This window comes from Ictalurus punctatus, chromosome 10 (assembly GCF_001660625.3).
Source record: "Ictalurus punctatus breed USDA103 chromosome 10, Coco_2.0, whole genome shotgun sequence".
Taxonomy (NCBI): domain Eukaryota; kingdom Metazoa; phylum Chordata; class Actinopteri; order Siluriformes; family Ictaluridae; genus Ictalurus; species Ictalurus punctatus.
This window is the reverse complement of record NC_030425.2, coordinates 30567502-30589905: the sequence shown is the minus strand read 5'-3', so window position 1 is coordinate 30589905 and position 22404 is coordinate 30567502. Positions and strand designations below refer to the sequence as shown.

At 41.8% G+C, this 22404-nt stretch overlaps 1 protein-coding gene and 1 pseudogene across 2 annotated transcripts; both read left to right on the top strand.

Annotated features, from left to right (window-relative positions):
• The first annotated feature begins 5522 nt into the window (after positions 1–5522).
• Positions 5523–22025, top strand: LOC108271363 (uncharacterized; annotated as a pseudogene).
• On the top strand, positions 16505–19335 carry LOC124628589 (serine/threonine-protein kinase 36). 2 transcript variants are annotated; one of them, XM_047158312.2, is made up of 9 exons: positions 16505–16594; positions 17458–17549; positions 17809–17872; positions 17991–18101; positions 18207–18281; positions 18387–18504; positions 18604–18730; positions 18828–18999; positions 19127–19335. In XM_047158312.2, the coding sequence occupies exons 2-9, from the start codon at positions 17536–17538 to the stop codon at positions 19322–19324; spliced, it is 879 nt and encodes a 292-aa protein (XP_047014268.1). In that variant the 5' UTR covers positions 16505–16594; positions 17458–17535; the 3' UTR covers positions 19325–19335. The 2 variants fall into 2 exon arrangements, with proteins under 2 accessions (XP_047014268.1, XP_047014267.1); XM_047158311.2 differs by having other exon boundaries at positions 16507–16594; positions 18825–18999.
• Positions 22026–22404: the final 379 nt, after the last annotated feature.

Below are 22404 nucleotides of genomic sequence, written 5' to 3'. Positions count from 1 at the left end.
TAACCCTAACCCCCTAACCCTAACCGCTAACCCAAACCCCAACCCTAACCGCTAACCCTAACCCTAACTGCTAACCCAAACCCCAACCCTAACCCTAACCCGAAACCCTAACCCTAGCCCTAACCGCTAACCATAACCCCAACCCTAACCCTAGGCCTGACCCCAACCCGAACCCTAAACCTAACCTTTGAACCCCATCGCTGACCTTAACCCCAACCCTAACCATAACCTTGGAACCCCACCACTAGACCCTAACCCTAACCTTTGAACCCTATGCCTGACCCCAACCCAAACCCTAAACCCAACCTTTTGAACCCCATCGCTGACCCTAACCCCAACCCTAACCATAACCTTGGAACTCCACCACTGACCCTAACCCTAACCTTTGAACCCCATGCCTGACCCCAACCCTAAGCCTAACAATCTGCTCATTTTTAAATTTCATTCCTGAGCCTAAGCCTCACCCTAACCCTGAATAGTCTGACTTTTGATCAGAAAAGGATAGACATATAGGCCACTAAAAACCAAATAATCCATTTTTTGATAAATACACAGTTCATTCCTCATACACAAAAGACAGAATAAAACACTGAGAATATTATAAACGACAAAAGAGAAGGAAGATGGAGATGTGCCAGTGCACATTTAACCTGAATCAGGGGACTTTAAGTAAGAAATAAATAATTCAAAAACCTAACCCCTAACCCTAATCCTAACCCTAACCCTAACCCCCCTGACCCTAACTCCCTAACCCTAACCCCTAACCCTAACCCTGCTTGGTGTCCAGAAAGTTGTTCTGTGTGAGAAAATTGGAGAGTTGATTAAAAAACGGCTCTTTCAAGAATTTTGGAAAGAAAAGGGAGGAGGGAAACAGGTCTGTAGTTGTCAACTACAGCAGGGTTAAGTGATGGTTTCTTTAAGCAGTGGGGTAACCCGGGCCTGCTTAAATGTGGTAGGGTATGTGCCAGTTCATGTTGGGAAATTATATTAGATTAAAATATAAAATAGAGTCACTAAGAAAAGGGAGAAAAAGACCTCTTGTACGTAGAGCAAGAATAAGGGGGCGGCAGCAAGGTGAGCCTGCAGAAATAGATAAGAAGAGTCCTGCATGTGTACAAAAGACACGCCCACAGACACTCATGAACACAGAGAAGAGTTTAAGAAACTTTATGCAGTTTAATTAACACATATAAAAGAATTATTTTTTAACAGAGGTTTTACACGAGAAATCGGGGGATGAATGGTTTTCCTGTTTACAGCCCAAGGAAGTTGAGAAGCCTGAGGGCCTTTAGACGCGGTAGAAATCGGGGGTGTTTGTGTGCCACAAGACATCGTATAGTTCATCTGGATAGCCGCATCTGAATATCTTTTCTTCATCAGGGGTACTGAGATAGAAGTTTGAGTAGATGCCTCCGTTCTCTCTTTCCGTAAAGGCAGCACGGTTAAATGTGTCTGAGTGCCAGAGTCCACTTTATGCCGTTTGAGAAGGGGTCCGGTAAAATTGGGTCTGTGTAGGAACTATTGCCGTCTTCCTCTTAAAAGATGATCCAGGGTGTTGTTTAGAAGGCCCAGGGTTGATGGGATTAGATCGTCCGTCTAGAAATTACGGATATTAAAGAATACTTAAACATACATAAAACATACATGGGGCTGGGCAGGGAAAACAACAAGGAGGATGGATAGAGAACAGTTTGTACTCACCCATGGTTCAGCAAAAACAAGAGATGCAGATGCTTTAGGTTGAAGGAGATAAGGAAGAAGCCTCCCAAAAGTAATAAATAATGAAGAAAAACCGATGTTGGCTAATGACGCACGAGAACAGATGGAGGCAAAAGTAATAGTAGAAAAAACTTGAGGGCCAACACAGTGAAAAGGTGCAAGTTGAGATAAGAGGGTCCTCCCTAAAGGTACATGCATGCTTTAATTGTATATAAGACAACTGTAAAGGATTGTACTTTGATACTTGCCACCTACGGGTCAAGCACGTATCCCTGGTCCAGCAATACTGGTTTGTTTGGTAACTTGCTGAATAAACCTGCCTTATCTGTATCCAGTCTCCGAGAGTTTTGGTAAAGTTATTTCTTTAAAGTATAAGTCAGATTGGTTAATAAAGTATAGAAGTGTTAAAAGTGATTGAGCTAGCAGGGCCAGGGCAGGCCGAAGAAGACGAAAATTTCCTGCATAGAGAGGGATGTGTTAAAGATGTGTGTGAGTGCAGGTAATAGTGTGGGAGAGATGGACTGAAGAAGGTGAGAAGGGATAGGGTCAAGAGGACAGGTTGTGGGACGCCTAGAGAGGAGTTTAGAGACATCAGTCCCTGAGAGGGGAGAGAAGGAAGAAAGTTGGGAGTTACATGGAGGAGGAGCCGGTCTATGCATGTCTGGGGTTGAGAACTGGTTCCTGATTGATGTAACCTTGTTGGAAAAGAAAGGGGCAAAGTCATCTGCAGTGAGAGAGGTAAGGGAAGGGGGAGGAGGGGGACAGAGGAGAGAGGAAAAGGTTTTGAAGAGAGTGCGGGTGTTGGGAGAACTGCCAATCTACTCTTGGTAGTATGTGGCTTTAGCAAAGGAGATGCTATTGGAAAAAGAGGAGAGAAGTGTCTGGTAATTGGTTAGGTCAGTTGGATTGTTAGATTTACGCCATTTCCTTTCAGATGCTCTTAGTTTGGCCCGGTTGTTACGCATAGCGTATAACACTTGTAATCAGCTAATTGTAAGTAACACTGTAGTTGGTCAGAATTATTTCTTAGATGTGCATTGTGATTAATTATGAATTAGTATGAATATCATCTCACCCATTTCGATTGTGCTAGCTAACTACAGAAACACGCACCGGTTACGTAACGTATTTAACTTCTCCTAGTAGATCTACCTCGCTTCTCACACACACACACACACACACACACACACACACACACACAAAGAGCAAGCCCCTGTGCTGAGGGATGTTCAGGGGGTCCTCAGGGTTGTAGTAATGACGGCCGATCTGCTGCATGTTTAGAATCTTCAGAATACTGTGAAAACAAGAAAAAGCGAAGGAAATAATCAGCAAAATTGACTGCTTAATAGAAGTATTTTCTCATACCTACATAACTATTATTGAGCAGAATAAGCCAGAGAGTGGTCCTCTGATGCCATAAACTCATTATAATGACATTACCAATCACATTTTGTCAAGGTTTATCACTTCATTTGTTGATTTGAGGTATCAGGGTTTGCAATTATATTGTCACATTATGATTACAGTGAGATCGGGAAATGATGTTATAAAGGGGAGACCTGGACTAAACATGTTGTTTCTTGTCATTCCTTATAGGATTGCACAATATTAAGTAATATATTTTAACGTCTTTAAGGGTCCTAAATGGCTTGAACCCCGATAACTGCAGCTTGCACCTATATTTTATGTTTATTTTCCTTGTTCAATTAGATAGGCTGTTTTTTAGACTTATTATTAATAATTTACAATTTTATAATAATGTTAGGCTACATTTAACTACGTGTGGGAGAAGACGTCAATCACTGCCATAGTTAGCAGGCAACCTTAATGAATTTGGGCTATTGAACTCCATAAACTAGCCTGGAAACTGGGGCTTTCAATGTACTTTTAAGGTAGTGTGATACCTTGACATTTCCACGCATGGAAGCTACAGACTCAGCATGTCCCTAAGGACTACCAGCAAAGCTAGCTAGTAAGTGTGTAGTTAGAGAAGCCATTGACTTCGTGCAGGTGTTCAAAATATAACATCGTTAGCTAACGTTAGCTAGCTAGTCACAAAAAGCGAACATAATTTTGCTACAATGAATGACTGCCATTTTTCTGAAAGGATAAATGAAAAGTAATTGAACAGTATAGTAAAATATCCCACTGCGCTGTTGATAAATAAAGAATAGCTTAACTTACCCCTTGGTTCATCTTCTGTTTCACTATCGGCCCAATCCACACCACAACCACAACCATTTAGCCGGTTCTGAGCAGCGTGTAATAATAGTATCGGCAATCCATTGCTCTTCCTGTGAGACCCGGATGTGAAGACCTGAATTTTTTCAGCCTGAATTTGTGAGGTTGAAAAATAATGTGTTGAAATATTACCTGACGAATAATGAAGATGGTATTTTAAAAACTGAATATTTTGGAACCGTATTTTATGAAGGTGAATGTGTGCATTGAATTTTGAATGCTGGAATTTTGTTTTCAATCAAAATATACAAACCCAATGAATTGCAGAGGAAACTAATTCAAGCACTGATATTGCGGCGTTTTGTTTTTTTTCCGATTTGTGTCAAATTGCTGGGCAGAAAAATTCAAGTATTGTTATTGTGATAAGTTTTTATTCAGTTTATGTAATTCAACATGCCATTTTGCCTTGGGGACAATTGGCACTATTATCCTTCCATACACGAACTTCTTATAAGAAATTGCTCCATGTAATACTTCTCTCAATGTAATACACGCATTTCTTATATCATTGACTACGTTTACATGGACAGCAATAATCTAATTATTGACCTTAATCTATGTAAGGTAATAATGTGATTAAGGTGTTTACATGAGTCGCTTTTAGAATACTCCTGTCATGTACCCGTTTTACATGTTATTGATCATAATTAGATTAAGAGCCCGCGTCATTACGTCACCACGCCACGCTGTCCGACGTCCCTCCAGAATTTCACGTATCAACATACAGTTCGTCTTCGTTATGGTACTGTATACAGTTTTGGGTGTTTTTATTTAATTTTTTTACGAATGCTTCAAGTGCAGTTAATTATTAGTCATGTTATAAGTGCAAATAGACGACTGCTTGAAGCCGTGGGCTGCGTCTCAAATCGCATACTTACCTACTGTATAGTAGCCGAGATGCATGTATTTTCCCCCACTACAGGTCTATAGTAGGCAAGTATGCACTTTGGGACACAGCCGAACTCTCTTGTTCGCCGTAAAACGTAAAACTGCCGTGTGTGATCGTGTCCTGTCGCAAAATGCGGTGAAAACGCTCACACGATGTTCATAATGTGATTAAGGTGTTTACATGTCTGTAATGCACGTCCACAATACGATTAAAACAGGAGTAATCCACCTGTCTTAATTTGATTAGAGCTTAATTAGATTATGACCATAATTAGATTAAGGTTGCTGTTTACATGGTAGTTTCTTAATCAAATTATGGTCTTAATTAGATTAAGAGTGGATTATTGTTGTCCATGTAAACGCAGTCATTGACTACCTTCCATACAGACAGCAATACACAATGACTTCATAAAATTCTAATTCTAATTCTAAATTCTTGATGATTCCTACCAGTCAGTGGTAAGGCTGCATCGGTCTTCCGCTCTGCACATCAAACGGCAAACCACCCGCATGTCAACACGGACTTCAGGGAGAAACTTTTCTACGAGCATCCTCCAGTTTGCTTGTTGCCCAGAAAAGCTGAAAGACTCGCGCAGCCCAGCCAGGAGACACCAAATTGTCGTGTAAATTAGACAACACTCTCAGACTTGTCCTCTGAAAGTAAAAAGATTTATTACAGAAAGATGGTTAATACAGGATAGAATAAAGCAGGATAGAATAATGAGAGTGATCTGAAGCTCTTGTACTGAACCACTACTATATAAATGAAACGCAGAGCATGACATAATTCTGTGTACCGATAAGAAGCAGTTTGAGGCAGTTTTAGGGTCTTAGAAGAAGTGCAGAAGAACCTTGAACAGAAAAACATATTTGTGTCTCTGTATAGCAGATAAACATTCTGTACTGATCTCAGTGACATGACATGGCCTTCTTAGGCCTTATCCTCAGATGAACATGAACAGAACAAGAACAAAATTATTACAAAGTAAAAATTGGTAATTTCCCTCACACTAGCTAACTAACTGTTAACCGGCTAACCTGGGTTTTTTTTTTTTTTTTTTACCTGAGACTAGCTAACCGCTCGTTAATATCAATTTATTTAAGTTCACTGTCTTTGGAGTTGTGTGTAAACTCAATTATGTTATACTGTAAAATGTCCAAATGAGGATGTTATTGAAATTCCTTCTTTCCTTCTGAACCTGCCAAAGTAACTTAATTGAGAGTTAACTTCTGAATGATCGAATCTGATTGGTCGGAAGGTGTTCATTGATCTTCTAGAACTCCAGTCTGTCTATGATGGAGCAGTACCATGTTTTTGAGATGATAGGCAAAGGCTCGTTTGGCCGAGTGTACAAAGGTCGTCGAAAGTTTAGCGGCCAGGTTTGTGCTAACAGCTATCACTATATAAAATATCAATATATATTTATAAATAAGAGACACTGGTCATTTTTAAAGGCAAAATTGGCCGGTGATTATTTTTCCTTCCCCCAGGTTGTGGCGTTGAAGTTCATCCCCAAAGTTGGTCGCTCTGCAAAAGAGCTGCGGAGCCTGAAGAGAGAGATTGAGATCATGCGAGGGCTCAAGCATCCAAACATAGTTCTGCTTTTGGACAGTTTTGAGACACAGCTGGAGGTAATATGTTAAATGCTCTTTAGGTGGTTGTTGATTGTGCATTTTACATTATACATGTGCTATAGCTTTTTGGCGGAGAATCCAGTGCAATGGCTCAAACGAAAATTGCTGCCAGTGTTTCCAGTTTTCCCGTTCAAATCTCTTGGTAAAAGACACTGTTAGGCAAAACGTAATCATATATTCAGACGTTGCAGCAAAAAAAAAAATCTCTTTAGCACCCGGAGGTCATTTGTCTAATTATATTGCAAAAAAATCTTCTTACTTAATAACAGACCTAATAACAGGGTTTATTGTGCATAGACAGGCTTCACAGGCCAGGTTTCACATCTGCCTTTCTGGGAGACTCAGAAAATAAAATAGGAAACCCATAAAACTGTAATCGCATTTTTAATTTCCACTATAACAAGGTCATTTGTCTTCCCCTTGCAGGTGGTAGTGGTGACCAAGTACGCTGAAGGCGAATTGTTTAAAATCCTGGAGTATGATGGAAGTTTACCTGAGAGCCAGGTACATAAGGGATACTGTCACAGATAATAATCCACATTTCTGATCTCTATTGTGAGGCTTGACTCTTTTTATGTATTTATGTATAAAAATCTGAATGGTAATACAGATATTGTAACAAAAAAAAACATTTGCTCTCAATTTATTTGCAGCTCTAAAATCTCACAGATCCCCTCTGAAAGCAATCTAATTAAAATATTAGGCTCATTTCTTAAATGTGTGCAATAACATTGTTTGCTGTTTTTGGAAGCCATAGAGCTTTTTTTTTATTTTATTTTTTTTTATTTATTATTTCTGAACTTTCCACTGAGAGAACGCAATTAAATCCCAACTTGTTTGGAGTTACTGAAATTTGGATTAAACAGTCAATTCAAAGGACCAGTCAAACAGGCTAATAAATATAGAGAACTCAATAATAAATTATTTGGATAAAGATGAGGGGATTTCTGTCAATGTAAAAGATGACAAATTACACAACCCATGGATATGCTGCACAGACCCTACTTTGAGAACCACTGCATTAAGAGTATATGCTATAAATATTGATACTTGACAAATAGATGATGAATCAGGCACATGCTCCAGTTGTTGTCATTTCATTACATCATTTTGTTGCGCCCTCTTCAAAAAATTTGCTGGTAACAATTGCTGACATTTTTTAAATTTCCTTTACAATTTTGCAAAACATTTGGATGGAAGCAGCTAATCACTGGTGAAGTTAGTTCCGATATGTCAGAGTTGCAATACAGTACACATGGATGACAGCCAGCTCAACTGAAACAGACACCTGGTTTCTGCGAATAGCCATCTTTCTTACATTCATTGTTTTGCTGTGTGTAGGTGCGCGAGATAGCTTGCCAGCTAGTATCTGCCCTGTATTACTTGCACTCCCATCGTATATTGCACCGCGACATGAAACCCCAGAACATCCTTCTGGGCAAAGGGGGTGTGGTGAAGCTCTGTGACTTTGGGTTTGTACTGCACAAGGTGTAGCAACCATACATTTACTATGTAAAGTAGCAACCATACTATAAATGTCTAGATACTTTAAACAGTTTAAGATTTTTTTTTTAATGTTGCCAATTATTGGATTTTTTATTTATTTATTTATTTTTTTTGTCGCATTGCTGGTAATTTTTTATTTTTAGTTTTTTAAGTTCTTTCTAAGACTTTTTTCCCCTTAAGAATCAGATGAAAAATAATTCTGGATTTAAAATTCATTTGACTAGATTTCTTACTGGTTGGACACACTCAACTGTTCAGCACATCTCTCATCTTACCCTCCTTGAGTGTGTCCACATTGGTGTTGACCTCCATTAAGGGGACTCCTCTATACATGTCTCCGGAGCTGGTGAAAAAGAAACCCTATGACCACACAGCTGACCTCTGGTCTTTGGGCTGCATCCTCTATGAGCTCCACACGGGGGAACCGTCGTTCTCCACCAACTCCATCTTTCAGCTCGTGCAGCTGATCATCAAGGACCTGATAAAATGGCCAGAGAATATGAGCCAGGACTGCATGGTACGGAGTTTCACAACAACACAAACATTCTCTCTCAGTGTATTTTATAAGTATTTAAATATGGGTGGGGATAAACATACATTTAGACAACACTGTGAATCATTAGTAACAGTGTCTGGAGCTGCACAATAATGACTGCAATAATAATGATTATGATGATGATGATTGTGGCCAGTACTGAAATCTACTCAGACAAATAAGGAACAAAATAGTTTTGTTTGTTTACTTTTTATTGTTCCCCTTAGAGGAAACTAGTTTTGCCGCAAAAGGTAACAGACATACAGACAATATATAATGTACATCGCACAAATCATAATTCATTTCGGAAATCTACCTATGAAGAGTTTATTAAACCAACAGCCATCGAAACAAACAAAAAAACCTTAAATCGTTTTGTTCTTCCACACAGCACTCTAAAACGATGCGCAGAAGGCAACAATTGAAATTCTTTATATAAAGGATGATCTAAATTTCTTAAAACTGAATGTGCCTTATTCAAAACCTGTCTGTAATTAACAATCAGTAGGCTGGTTTTGACTTACCCCTATAATTCTTCCTGCTGTCACGATTCCCCCTTGAAGCAGCGTGCTCTAAGCGCTAATGCGCGAGCACCTACTTTTCCGTTGTTGACTGTAATGACATCTGGACACGTGTGTTTTGTTTATGTTTCTGTCATGTCTCCTCCCTGTTCTGTCATTGGCTGGGATTTCACGTGGGTCTGAATTGCTCTCAGTTGCTAGCGGTTTAGACGCTGATCATGTCCGCATATACACCGCGCGCCTCCCAGCACACAACGCGGAAAAGTAATACTTTAGAATTAGTTTAGGTCGTATCGTAGTCTTAGTCACGGTCCATGTTTAGAGTTAGTTTAGCTCGTGTTATAGTCACGGTCCATGTTTAGAGTTAGTTTAGCTCGTGTCCTAGTCACGGTCCATGTTTAGAGTTAGTTTAGCTCGTGTCATAGTCACGGTCCATGTTTAGAGTTAGTTCGCGCTGGATTATCCGCTTCCAGTCCCTCGTCATAGTTCGTTTCTTGTTTTGTTTATCGATCCTGTTTTCCGTGACCACGACCTAGATTCCTGCCTTGCCCCGTGTATGCCTGTTTGCCAATCGCCTGACCTCTTGCATGTTTATGGATTACGTTTTGGATCACGTTTTGGATTTGTCTGCCTGTCCCTCTTTCAAATAAACAACTGTTCAGCCTGCACTTGCATCCGCCCTATCTCTGCTCCGTCACGATTCGTGACACCTGCCACCTTAACAAGACTATTCAACCTATTCCTGTTTGTCAATGTAAGCTTGCCAAACCAAGCTACAATACAAAAGGAAAACACTGATTTAATAAAAGACTTATAAAATAGTCATCATCTTTATTGCACTTTATCATTTTAATAATCTACATTAAATAGGCTTTTCTATATTGTTCCCAGGTTTGAATGAGTTTGAGCGTGTATGAGGTCCCTATGATGGACTGGCTTGACATCCAGGGTGTATTCTCAATCTCTTAATGTTTGACAGAGTTTTCTGAAGGGTCTGTTAAATAAAGACCCTCAGAAGAGGCTGACCTGGCCTGGCCTGGCCTGCTTCACCATCCTTTTGTTGCAGATGGAGTCATAGGTAAGAGCATTTCATGGTACTTTATGGTTTATAAGCTTTTAAGACTACTCTCAAAAATTAAGATGAGTTTCTTAACATACACTACAGGATTGTATGTGAAATGCTGTAATAGATGTGTAATATATTGCATTGTTGTTTTTGGCCAGTTTTACCAGACGAGGGTTTGACGAGCCCCCTGACGATAACACCCAGTCCAGACGTCAAAGCCATGAAGCAGCAGCAGGTGGCAAAAAAAACTGCACCTCGCAATGGAAAGGGCAAAGTACTGCACAAAACCAGAGACATGCAAGACAAAAAACAGAAAAATAGACAGGTGAGTTCATGCACCACACAAGTTCACTACAGAGAATATAATGAGTGTAATGCTGTTATGAAATGGAAAAATAAATTATCATTTTAGAGTCTCATAGTTGTGGTTTGTGATCATATGAATATCCAATTTAGCATGACCACAGGTCCTTAAAATCTAAATTCATCTGATTTTTTTTATTTATTTTTTTATTAAAGTCCCTAAGCCTACTACTGTAAATTATTTTATGCAATTCTTACTTATGTTGTCATGTTATTTGTTTATTTTTATAAAATACAATTGAATAATTTTATAAACAAACTCTACTCCTCTCATGCATACTGGATAATACAGAGTCAGTCGCGTGATGCAAGTGCTTGTACTAAACTGATGCTAACGTTGGCTAGACAGTCGTCGATTTGAGGAAATGACAAATTCAACTAAAATACTCTTAATGGTGTCACTGACTATTCAAAACCTCACTGTCTTTCATGAAGTGACCTCTATGGAAGAAAATTTGTATAATTTTTTTCTTGTTTTTTGAGCCACATAAACAAGAATTAGGTTTTAAATTTCATTTGACGGGGCATTAAAAGTATTTAAAATTTTAGAATGCCTGCAATAATTTCTAATAAATTATTGCATATAATATATGACAGAGTATTTATAGAATTTTTGGAAACTTTACCATTTTATTTATTTATTTACATTTCAGAAAACACACTGAGGTCATGGTCTCTTTGATAGTGGTGTCACATTACAGAAATCAAAACAGAAAAAAATCACAAAAAGATTCCATGTCACCCAGTAAAATATGAGTATCCTCTTTCAAGTTCCTCTAAAGTTTATTCTAACAGTGAGGAGTGTTGGATCTGAAGACCTTTTAAGCAGAAGTGGTGTGTTTTGATTGTCCAGGCCCAGGTAAGGAATGGGAAAGCGCTTGTTAACAACCAGGCTCGCACCAAAACTGCCCCGGCTGGAGAAGCCCCCATCAGCAACCATTCATTGGGCAGCACCTTTATAGTGTGTCGAAATTCAGCTCATCCACCAGCCAATCAGCATCAAGCCAATGACATTGGTGTTGCCAGGTAGTATTTGTGTTCCGAATTTGAATGTAACATGAAAAAAAAGATGTCTTCAAAAAAATTGCAACTTGCACCAGAAACACTGTAAATGCATTTTTGATTATAAAAGAAGAATCAAAATATTAACGGATTATTGAAAGGCTAAAACTGCATCACGTTAAAATATGCTTCATACACAGAATTGTGGGTTTTTTGTGGCGCCCTCAGAGTGAGTTCGGTGCAGTGTAAGGGCCCCATCAGCAGGGACTATGAGAGAGAGTTTCCTTCAGTGGAGGTGGGACCGAGGCTGATGGTGAGATGCTCCAGACCTGGACACATCAGCTTGGCTCCTGTTAGGATGGACAGTGATGTTAGTAATTGTGGAATTTATTACATTTTCAAAGACTTTACAGAAGAAAAGAAAATAAGGGTTTCAATGATTGTGAACATTTTAAGGCTAATTTAAATGTTTCAGTATTTAATTGTTTATCAGTATTGTATGGGATATTATGAATAATGTCAGCGGCTGACCCTGCATTGCAGCCTGATTTGTTTGAGGTCCTTCTAGCCTACATCTTGAAATAAGTAAATGTGAACAACTCATGTATATGTAGACATACCTTAAGGTATCATATTTAATCATTTAGCAAATATACTTGAATAGGAACACCTGCACACCTGCTCGTTCATCCAATTATCCAATCAGCCAATCATGTGCCAGCAGTGCAGTGCATAAAATCATGCAGATACAGGTCAGAGGGCTTCAGTTAATGTTAATATCAAATATTAGAATAGGGTAACATGATCTCAGTGACTTTGACCGTGGTAGAGTTGTTGGTGCCAGATGGGCTGGTTTAAGTATTTCAGAAACTGCTGATCTCCTGGGATTTTCACACACAGCAGACTGTAGCATTTACACAGAATGGTGAGGAAAAACAAAAAAAACTAAACATCCAGTTAGTGCCAGGTCTGCAGGCAGAAACACCTTATTGATGAAAGAGGTCTGACTGGTTGGTTTGAGCGGATAGCAACTCAAATAACCACTCTTTACACCTGTGCTGAGCAAAAAAGCATCTCAGAACGCACAGCATGCTAAACCTTGAGGCAGATGAGCTACAAAAGACCACATCAGGTTCGACTCCTGTCAGCTCTTGACCTGTATCGGCATGATTTTAGGCATTGCGCCGCAGCCACCTGTTTGGATAATTGCATGAATGCATAAGTGTACAGGTGTTTCTATTAAAAATGGCAAGTGAGTGTATCACCTTGTATATTTGTAAGTAGGTTTGATGGATCTGCAATAAACTATACAACAAAACAACACATCACTTACTTAAAATGTCCCTCTGCACTTCACCCAGGAGCAAGATGTTAACAGTGATGATGAGTGGCAGCAGTTGGTTAAAGTGACAGATCACATGTCTGTGCTTATGGATCCCCACATCCATCAGAAAGTGAAGAACGAGCTCCTCAAATGCAAAGAACAGGCAAACCAAAATTATTCTTTGTATTTCAATTAAATGAGAATCTTGTTGGTTAAGCTTAATTACCATCAAGGCCTTTGCTGTAAATACTGTGCTATAGTTTGTAGGGAAATAGCCCGTGAGGGGCGGAGCACAGACACGCAGGAGTCGTTGGATGCAGTGATCAAGGGGATTAACTTTATTTTTTCTTTCTCGGGTGATGTCGGAAGTGAGGAGGTGCACGGGGGTGTGAGTGTGTGAGGATTCGTGTGAGGCTGGCGTGGCAGTGCTCTCCAGGGCGTGTCGGGACTTCCCTGAAGCGTGAGGGCTTTCTCGTGCTGTCGGTAAACGCCGCGTGCAAGCTCACCAAGCTGCGTCCTCGTCTGCACCCGAGCCTTCTGGACACAGAGAGAGAGAGCAATTATGAAGAAATGCCGAAGTATGGATATCGGAAAGATTAAGGAGAAGCGACGCGTACATGCCATGCGAGCTATTACTCAAAAGACGCAGAAGAGTGTCCTGTTATACTCTTCCCCGTCTGCTGAGTGGTGGAATTCTCCCGCCCGACTCCCCAATCAACTCCAGTTGTCGTCGGGCTTGACGCGAGGCTGTCCGCTTCGTGCCTGCGCGGCAGTCGGGGAAGGAGCGGCTTTCCTACCATGTGCGCTGCTGTCGGTCCGTCGCAACAGTACCCCCGCCTCAGCTCCGAACCTTCTGTCGCGGCGTGGCGGCCCCAGAGTGCATCTCGTCGTGAGAGTCCATCGGCGTTCCCGTGTTGGGCCCCCGCCCGGTGCTGGACCTGGAACGCGAAGTCTTGTAGGGCCAGGAACCACCGGGTTACCCTGGCGTTGGTGTCCTTGGCCATGGCCATCCACTGAAGTGGGGAGTGGTCGGTCACCAGGACAAAGTGCCAACTGGCCAAGTAATACCGTAGTTCTTCGATGGCCCATTTGATAGCTAGGGCCTCTCTCTCTGTGGCTGCATATCTCCTCTCAGCCTGGGATAACTTCCTGCTAATGTAGAGGACCAGGTGAAAGGACCATGCCCAGTCCGGTCTCTGAGGCATTGGTATGCACGGTGAACGGGAGGGTGAAGTCCAGGTTGCGTAGCACGGGGCCGCTGGTGAGGGCTTCTTTTAAGGCCTGGAATGTTCGTTCCGCATCCGTAGACCACTTCACCCAGTCCGGCTGGCCCTTCTTCGTGAGATCTGAGAGGGGGGAAGCTAGAGAGGAGAAATTAGATACGAACCTCCGGTAGTACCCTGCCAACCCCAAGAAGGCACGTACCTGTTTCTTTGATGTGGGTCGACGGTAGTCCTTTACAGCTTCGATTTTCTTTGCCTGTGGCTTCAGCATCCCCCGGCCAATACGATATCCCTGGTACTGTGCCTCGGTCAGCCCTAGGTGGCATTTCTTGGGGTTGGCTGTCAGCCCGGCCTTCCGGAGTTCCTTCAGGAACTGCCCCAGGTGAAATAGGTGGTCCGACCAAGTGGAGGAGTGGATGAGTACGTCATCCAGGTAGGCGGCTGCAAACATACGGTGGGGTCACAGGACGATGTCCATCAGCCGCTGGAACGTTGCGGGCGCCCCGTGTAGCCCGAAGGGGAGAACCCGGTACTGGCAGTGACCGGTGGCCGTGCTGAAGGCCGTCTTTGGTCTCGCGTCCGGCGCTAACGCGACTTGCCAGTAACCTTTTGTCAGGTCCAGGGTAGATATGAACCGGGCCCTCCCCAGTCGCTCCACAAGTTCGTCCACTCAGGGGAGGGGATAGCTATCAAACTCGGAGACCTGGTTCAGCTTTCAGAAGTCATTGCAAAGCCGTATACTCCCGTCCGGCTTCGGGACGACGACGATGGGGCTGGACCAGGGGCTGCCGGACTCCTCTATGATTTGGTCCCGCAGCATTCGGCCGACTTCTTTGTCGATGGCTTTGCGCCGGGCCTCTGGGACACGGTAGGGCTGCTGTCTTACCACTACACCTGGAGGGGTTTTAATCTCGTGGTGGACCAGCTGTGTCATCCCTGGGGAGGCAGAAAACACGTCAGAGAATTGGTCCACCACCTCGGTGAGCTCCTGTTTTTGTGTGGGGGTAAGTTCCTCCCCTAATTCAACCCAGGTACGCTTGCAGTGATCTGTGTCCAGCGCCGCATACGCCAACACTACCGGTGCCGGTTCTACCCACTTCTTCAGCAGGTTCACACGGTAGAGTTTCTCTTCGACTCGCTTACAGGGCTGCTGCAGGCAATAGTTGATGGGGCCTCTGCACTCGAGGACTGTGTACGGGCCTTGCCACCGGGCCAGGAACTTACAGGAGCTACTGCGCAGTAGTAGGAGAACCCGATCCCCCGGTTGGAACTCCCGGGGCTGCGCAGGACGGTTGTACACCCTCCTTTGTTCTTCCTGAGCGGCCCACATGTGCTCCTGGACTATCGGGGTTACCCGGTCAATCTTCTCTTGCATTTCCAACACATAGTCGATGACCGAGCGGAATGGGGACAGTTGCGTCTCCCATGCTTCTCAGGCCACGTCCAGCAGTCCCCAAGGATGCCATCCAAAGAGGAGCTCAAAGAAGGTGAAGCCTGTGGATGCCTGGGGGCACTCCCGGACAGCGAAGAGCACGTAGGGAAGGAGGAGGTCCCAATTCCTTCCTTCCTCGTCTACCACCCGGCGTATCATCTGTTGGAGGGTCTGGTTGAATCACTTGACCAGCCCATCAGTTTGTGGGTGGTAGACAGACATGTTAAGGTGTTTCACCTGTAACAGTCGACACAGATCAGACATTAGTTTAGATACAAAAGGCGTACATTGGTCGGTCAGCACGTCCTTTGGGATCCCCACACGACTGAACAGGAGTACCAGCTCCCTGGCGATGTTGCGGGAAGTGGCTTTGCGCAGCGGCACTGTCTCGGGGTACCATGTGGCGTAGTCCAGAATGACCAGGATGTACTCGTGGCCCCGGGCGGACTTGGGAAGGGGCCCCACGAGATCCATGCCGACCCGCTCAAAGGGGACACCGATAATGGGCAGAGGGATAAGGGGCACCGGTGGGGGCCTCTGTGGGGTGGTGCGCTGGCACTGAGGGCATTGGTGGCAGAAGCTCCGGACCTCTGCGTCCATTCCGGGACAAACAAAGCAATCCCTCAGTTTCTCCAAAGTGTTTTGCGCCCCCAAGTGGCCGCCGAGGGGATGGGTGTGGGCCAGGTGCATTAAGGTTTGGGTCTTGGACTTGGACACCACCACGAGATCCACCTGCTCCCCACGGCGGCAGGCCCGTTGATAGAGCAGGCCACCGCGTGGTGGAATTCTCCCACCCGACTCCCCAATCGCCGGCCGGGGTTGTGTTGGCAGCTCCACCCCATCGTGACGGGCCTTCCAGTTGACGCGAGGCTGTCCGCTTCGTGCCTGTGCGGCAGTCAGGGAAGGAGTGGCTTTCCTCCCATGACAAGTTGTAGTTGCCTCAAGCAAAAAGGAATGTGTAGTAATTGGCAAAATAGAAACCCACACATTGTTAAATGAATTATAAAGTAAATTGAACACCTCTTTCTTTGTACAGCTCCTTAATGGAATGTTGGAAGAGCCTTCCACTATACTTCAGCTCCTAAAGATTCTCAGTAACATTATCCTGACCGCTGACCCTGCTGTGGCCAGGAGAATTGGTGAGCAGATAGACGTGCTTCACATTTTATTTAGTCTGATTGAAGTGATGCTTCGCAGTCCTAAAGTAATGGAGGTAACAGAACACAATATAGTGGTCTTGTTTATTAAAAAAACACAGCACTTAAATCAGATATGTATATGAATACATATATGCACATTAATCATGTTTTTGTTAGGCATTTCTTTTGACTTAAGTTTTACTGTAGTTAAATAATGGTATGTCTGCACCCAGTCCTAACTTTATTCTTAGAAACTAAAAATTTGGTTCTTTTAGCTTTTCTTAAATAAGAGGTGCAATTTTTTTTGTATTAAAAATGTTCATTATACAGAAAATTATTCAACTCTTTCTTCTGTGTTGTCTCAAAGATGTTTACAGAAATAAAATACATGAGAGAAATAAAGTTATGTATTGCAGTATAAATCACTGTTATTCATCATCATTCAGAATAATGGTTTGCATTACAAATCATACATGAAACATTTACCACAATAAAAGTAAAAAAATATATTTTTGTAGGACCATTAAAAAAGAAACAATCATTTAACTTCGGACATTTAACTTTTTCAAGTTCTCTTAAAGAATTGGTAAATAAGTAAACCTATCAAACCTATCATTTTTTTTTCTGATCAGATTTTAGAACAATTATTATTCATCCAGGATTTGGATTTATTTATAGTTTTCTTAGCAGTGATGATGTTAATGAGTAGATTTACATTTATCATTGATTTACCATTTTCTACAAAAAGGGGCTGATGTAATTAAGTCACTGGTTTACACTGATAAATACTGTTGTGATTACTATATTAATAATATTACTATTGAATAATGAGACTAATTGCCCATAATTTGGTCTGACTGCAGAAGCTGTGGAGCGAGAGGGTGATAGGAGAGCTGACGGCTGTGCTTTTGCAGATTTGGGATAACCAGCCTGACTGGAAAATGAAGGAGAAGAGGTCTGATGTTACCTACCCATACTAATTATTTTCTTCTTCTGCTTCTATAACTTAACTGATTATCAGTACAATAAATATAAATTTAAGATTTTTTTTTTTTAATCATGCATTGATGTACAGGAATAATGTAAAAAAATATTGCTGTCAAAAAAAATACTACAAAAATTTTTACAGAGCCATTTTATTTGCACAGATGGTTACGAGTTATTAGATTAACTTGTTAATTTGTTATCTTATAAATAATTACTTCTCTCTCTAGAGCTGAGGATTTGTGCCAGCTGTTGATATCATTATTTCTAAATTCAGACCCAAACGCTCTGACCGTAAGTCCCTGTCTTGCGCAACATTTTCAACTTTTTTCATTACTGATACCGATATCTGATTAATAATTAACCAACAGTATTATGGATCGGTGCATTTCTGGGTTTTTATCTCATCCAGCCACAAGCAGCAGCAGTCCTGAGTCTGTTTGTTCACTACGGTGTGCATGTTAACATCCACATGGACAGACTTACGGCTCTTCTAGAGGATGTACTATCAGGACCAGAAGAGGTACAGACATGAATTTCTACCATAATGTTAAAGGTCATGCTTATTTATGCTGTGATATTTGTATAAATCCTGGGAGTCATGATGTGTTTGTTTTCTCCCTCTTAGCCTCATTATCCTTTACCTCCTGGCTGGGGCATGTGTGACAGCGTCCTGGCATTAATTCTTTATTTTCTCTCTGAGGTAATTTCACCCAGAATATTTTGAGATTTCATCATGTAATTATTATAATAGTAAACATTTTTAAAATTCGACATTATAATAAACAGATTTTCCCTTCAATTGCAGAGTGAAAGCAGTGTTCTCTATGATTTTCTGAACTCGGAGGTTTGGTGTCACTTGTGGACAAAAGTTAGCACTATTCTAGAAAGTGCAGAATCCAAACCTGATTTTCTTTCAATTGATGGTAAAATGTAAAAATATTTATTTCATAATAGAAAAATGATCAGTACTATATACCATGAACTGGATTTTAATTCAAGTCAGTTATTTTTGCTCCTCCTAGGTCTCTCTGTCCTTTTATCTATTGCTCTGTTTGCGTTCTCCTATGAGCCTTATGACTGCCTTTGTCTGTTTTATGATGATGACACAAAACTTATTCGCACCCTCATTCGTCTACTGACTACCGATAGGTCAGTTACCCTCCAGACTTTTTACTTCTCCTGGTAGGATGAACTTAATTTTAGGCATGTTAATTGTGACCCGCCTCTGTGCTCTCATTCTTAGCAGTGCAGCACCACTCAAAAGGGGTCCCCTGTGGGGTGGCTCTGATATGAATAGTCTAGCCCTGATGAGCTGCCAGCTACTGTGCTTTCCGTTTGCTGTGGAGCTGCCCCAGGAGAAAATGGTGGCAATTCTCCACTTGTATCAAAGCCTGAATATAGTGGAAGGCTTAGTTCAGGCAAGTAAATACACCATTTTACAGCAAGGGTTTGTGAGGTATATATGGGTTACATATAATTCCTTTAAATGTTTCTACCTGTATGTGCTTTTTCATGTGATTCAACTCCAATCCCCTGCTCTTTTAGAGCTTCCGCTTGGTCCGCTTGCTCTGTCTTTGCCTGTCCTCCCCTAAGTATGCTGTTCCAAGCTTCATAACAGCAGTCCAAGACTTTGGGTTTCTTCCACAGAGTGCACCATCAGAGCAAACCCTAGATAACCATAACCAGCTGGGAGTGCAGCAGAACAGCCAAGACTTATTGGCACCCCACATAAAAAACAGTTAGAAATGGGCAGAATTGATGGGGATCACCCTAAGAGAATCACAGACATAATAAGAGGGAATATAAGTAAAAGTATGGACACGAGGGATCCTTCCAACATGCAATCCCAGCTATCCAAAAACAAGCCTGGGAAGATGCAGGAAAGAGGCTTTCATTCAAAGCTCAAGCAAGATCTAAAAATTCTCAGCACGGAACACCTTCATGACGGTATAGAGCAACACAGTGATGGTGTGGAGGAGATTCTAGACAGCCTGGAGTTTCACAAACGCTTCTCAGACCATCTCACAGCACGGCAGAAGAGCACCATGAGCTGGTTTATTGACAGTTTAGAGCAGCCTAAGAACTGCATAGCTCACACTTCTGCAATTAAGGGATGTCCTAAAGCATCAGAGGTCAAAGGTCAGTTTCCTCAGCCTGAATTTAGGATAGCAAGTTCTCTCTTTTCCATGCTGCTGCAAACCGAATCCCTGTTTGGATGTGCAGTGCAGCTTCTGACTCTGCTCTGTCAGACTTGCACACCTGGCCCGGCCCTCTTTGCTGTGCCTGTGGACCCGGTCATGCTCCGAGCTGCCCTACGCCACCATGATGACGGAGTCCGAGCAGCTGGCTGCAACCTTTTGACTTGCCTAAAGCCAGATTTGAGACAGACCTCTCCCAGATCAAATGGTGGACCCAACTGGACCATCAAACCAGCAGTCTTCAAAGACTTGCTAAGCCGCTTATCTGATTCTGCGCCTTCCGTACGCAGGAGTGCCTGTAAAGCTGTGGTGAAGTGGCTAGGCATGATGAGAGAGACTGAAGTCACATCAAAGAGAGACCAGTATTTACAGGAAGGGAGTGAGTGCAGAAGGAGAACCATCAGTGCTCTAGCAGTAACCGGCAGAGGAAGAATGAGTGTAATGGTTGAGGGTGTCAGACAACAGATAAAGGCCAACTCTTACTCTCCTTTAAGTTCTATAGGTACTTATATAGTGGGGGAGGAGTGGCTCAAAGTCGCCTTGGGAGCAGCATCTCCTGCGGTTTCTCTCCTCTCAGATTCTGATGCCGTCATTCGAAAACAAGACTGCATAATCCTAGGGAGCATGGCTGCCATTACAGGAGGTGAAAGAGCGCTGATGAGCGTGAATGCTCCACATCAACTCGTGCACCTCGCCTGCGCCGACTCCCATCATGCAGTGTGGCGGCAAGCCTTGTCTGCCCTGTGTGCGTTTACTCAACAGGACGCACTGCAGCAGGTGAGAGGTGTAAGGTTTTTTCATGCTTGTATTGTATAATTATTACCCCAAAAAAGTAACGATAATTTAATACATTTGTATGGTTTAGCCTCATTATGGGGCAAATATCCAGTGCAATAATTTAATGTGCAGAAGAAATAAAACACTATTGCGCTACGATCAGTGCAGCCCCATAACAATTATACTTACCCCAGTACGCTTTAACAAAACGAACAGTGTGCAGACACATTTCAGAAACATTGCATTATTTTGACAATTGTGCTGAGGGACGTTGAGAACAACAAGTGAAAACTCCTTACCAGCATGTCTTACTCTCGTATTCTAACTGCTTTCTCCACAAGGCTCTGAAGTACATTGAAGCAGAGCTTAAACTCCATCTCATCCCAGATTTCTTCACATCAGAGCAGTTACAGATGGATGGGACAAGCAGAGATGAAGCATAATGTAGACTCAATGTAGACGTAATTCTCAGTTACCTTAACGTCAGTTTTTGTTCCTGTACAGTTTTTTTTGTTTGTTTATTTGTTTTGAAGAGGAGGAGGGTGGAGTTGGTCTTGGACATAGATTAAGTCTGTAATGTAAGCAATCCCAATGGCAATGTGATTTAGACTGAGACTAACCTTAAGCTGTGTGTGCCGAGCCTACTTGTAAAATACAAATGACCAGTAATGTACAATTCTGTAGAATGCTACTCATGATTAGTGAACACTAAACAATTTGTCCAAACAGATCTGTCAGGATACACTCTAATTTTCATTTGTATTTTTATTACATTGCAATCATTTTTATAGACGTTTTGTAAATTGCAGCTGTCCTAGAAGATTCTGTAACGCCATGAACACTAAATAAATCATTTGAAAAATAAATTCAGTTTAGATACTGAACAGGAACAGCAGAAGATATATTTCAGGTGTGTATGTTTGTGTGTGTGTGTGTGTGTGTGTGTGTGTGTGTGTGTGTGTGTGTGTGTATATATATATATATATATATATATATATATATATATATATATATATATATATATATATATATATATAAATATAAAGGTTTATTGATTTTTTTCCCCAAAAGGTATGCAGTCTCCCTTAACATAGAAATAATTAATTTAAAAACGGGTGTCCAAGTTCTTAATGCTCTTTCTTAATTTCTCATATTGGCTTCTACTAGCCTGTATAATTACGAGTGTGTATATGGTATAATGGTTAAATATTTTGTTCAGTTTAAAATTAATAAGCTATAAAATGTTGGGATGGTGGTGTGTGTGTGTGTGTGTGTGTGTGTGTGTGTGTGGTAAAGATTATAGTCTTTTTAGCCGTATTTACTGAAAAGAGACAAGTGCTGCTTTCTGGTGTTTTCCTTGAGAAACTGAGCTGATATGTTCACTCTGTTGTTTCTGGACAAGTGATTAAATAATGCTAATTAATCTTGCAAAAAAAAAAGTAAAATAAAACATTGAAATTTCAAATGCCGGTCGGTGTAGCTTAATTCTAGTCATTTGGTTTCTGCCGGTCACAAGCAGATGTGTTTAGTGTAATTTTGCCACTACAGTGATTTCTAAAAACTACTATAAAATGCGAGGTTTGTCAAATATTAAGTTTTCTTTAAAGGGGGAATTATATACACTCGTGAATGTGGTCATATTAACACTGCAGCCGCTTTGGAGCTCTCCAATCACTTTTATTCACCTCAATGTTTTTATTTTTCCCCCTACAAGCCATTTATTTAGGTCGATATTAAAAGGAAAAAAAGGGGTATTTCCACACTGCCTATTTTAAGAGAGGAGGGAGGAACATTTTTGCCAGTGTGCTATTTCAGTTCCGTGTGTGTGTGTGTTTATAGAGAAAGAAA

Excerpts from the sequence above, each read along its gene's own strand:
- LOC124628589 (XM_047158311.2), top strand. Across the intron at positions 17,873-17,990 it reads CAGACCCAAACGCTCTGACC|CCACAAGCAGCAGCAGTCCT; the intron begins GTAAGTCCCTGT and ends TATCTCATCCAG. Across the intron at positions 18,282-18,386 it reads TTCTTTATTTTCTCTCTGAG|AGTGAAAGCAGTGTTCTCTA; the intron begins GTAATTTCACCC and ends CTTCAATTGCAG.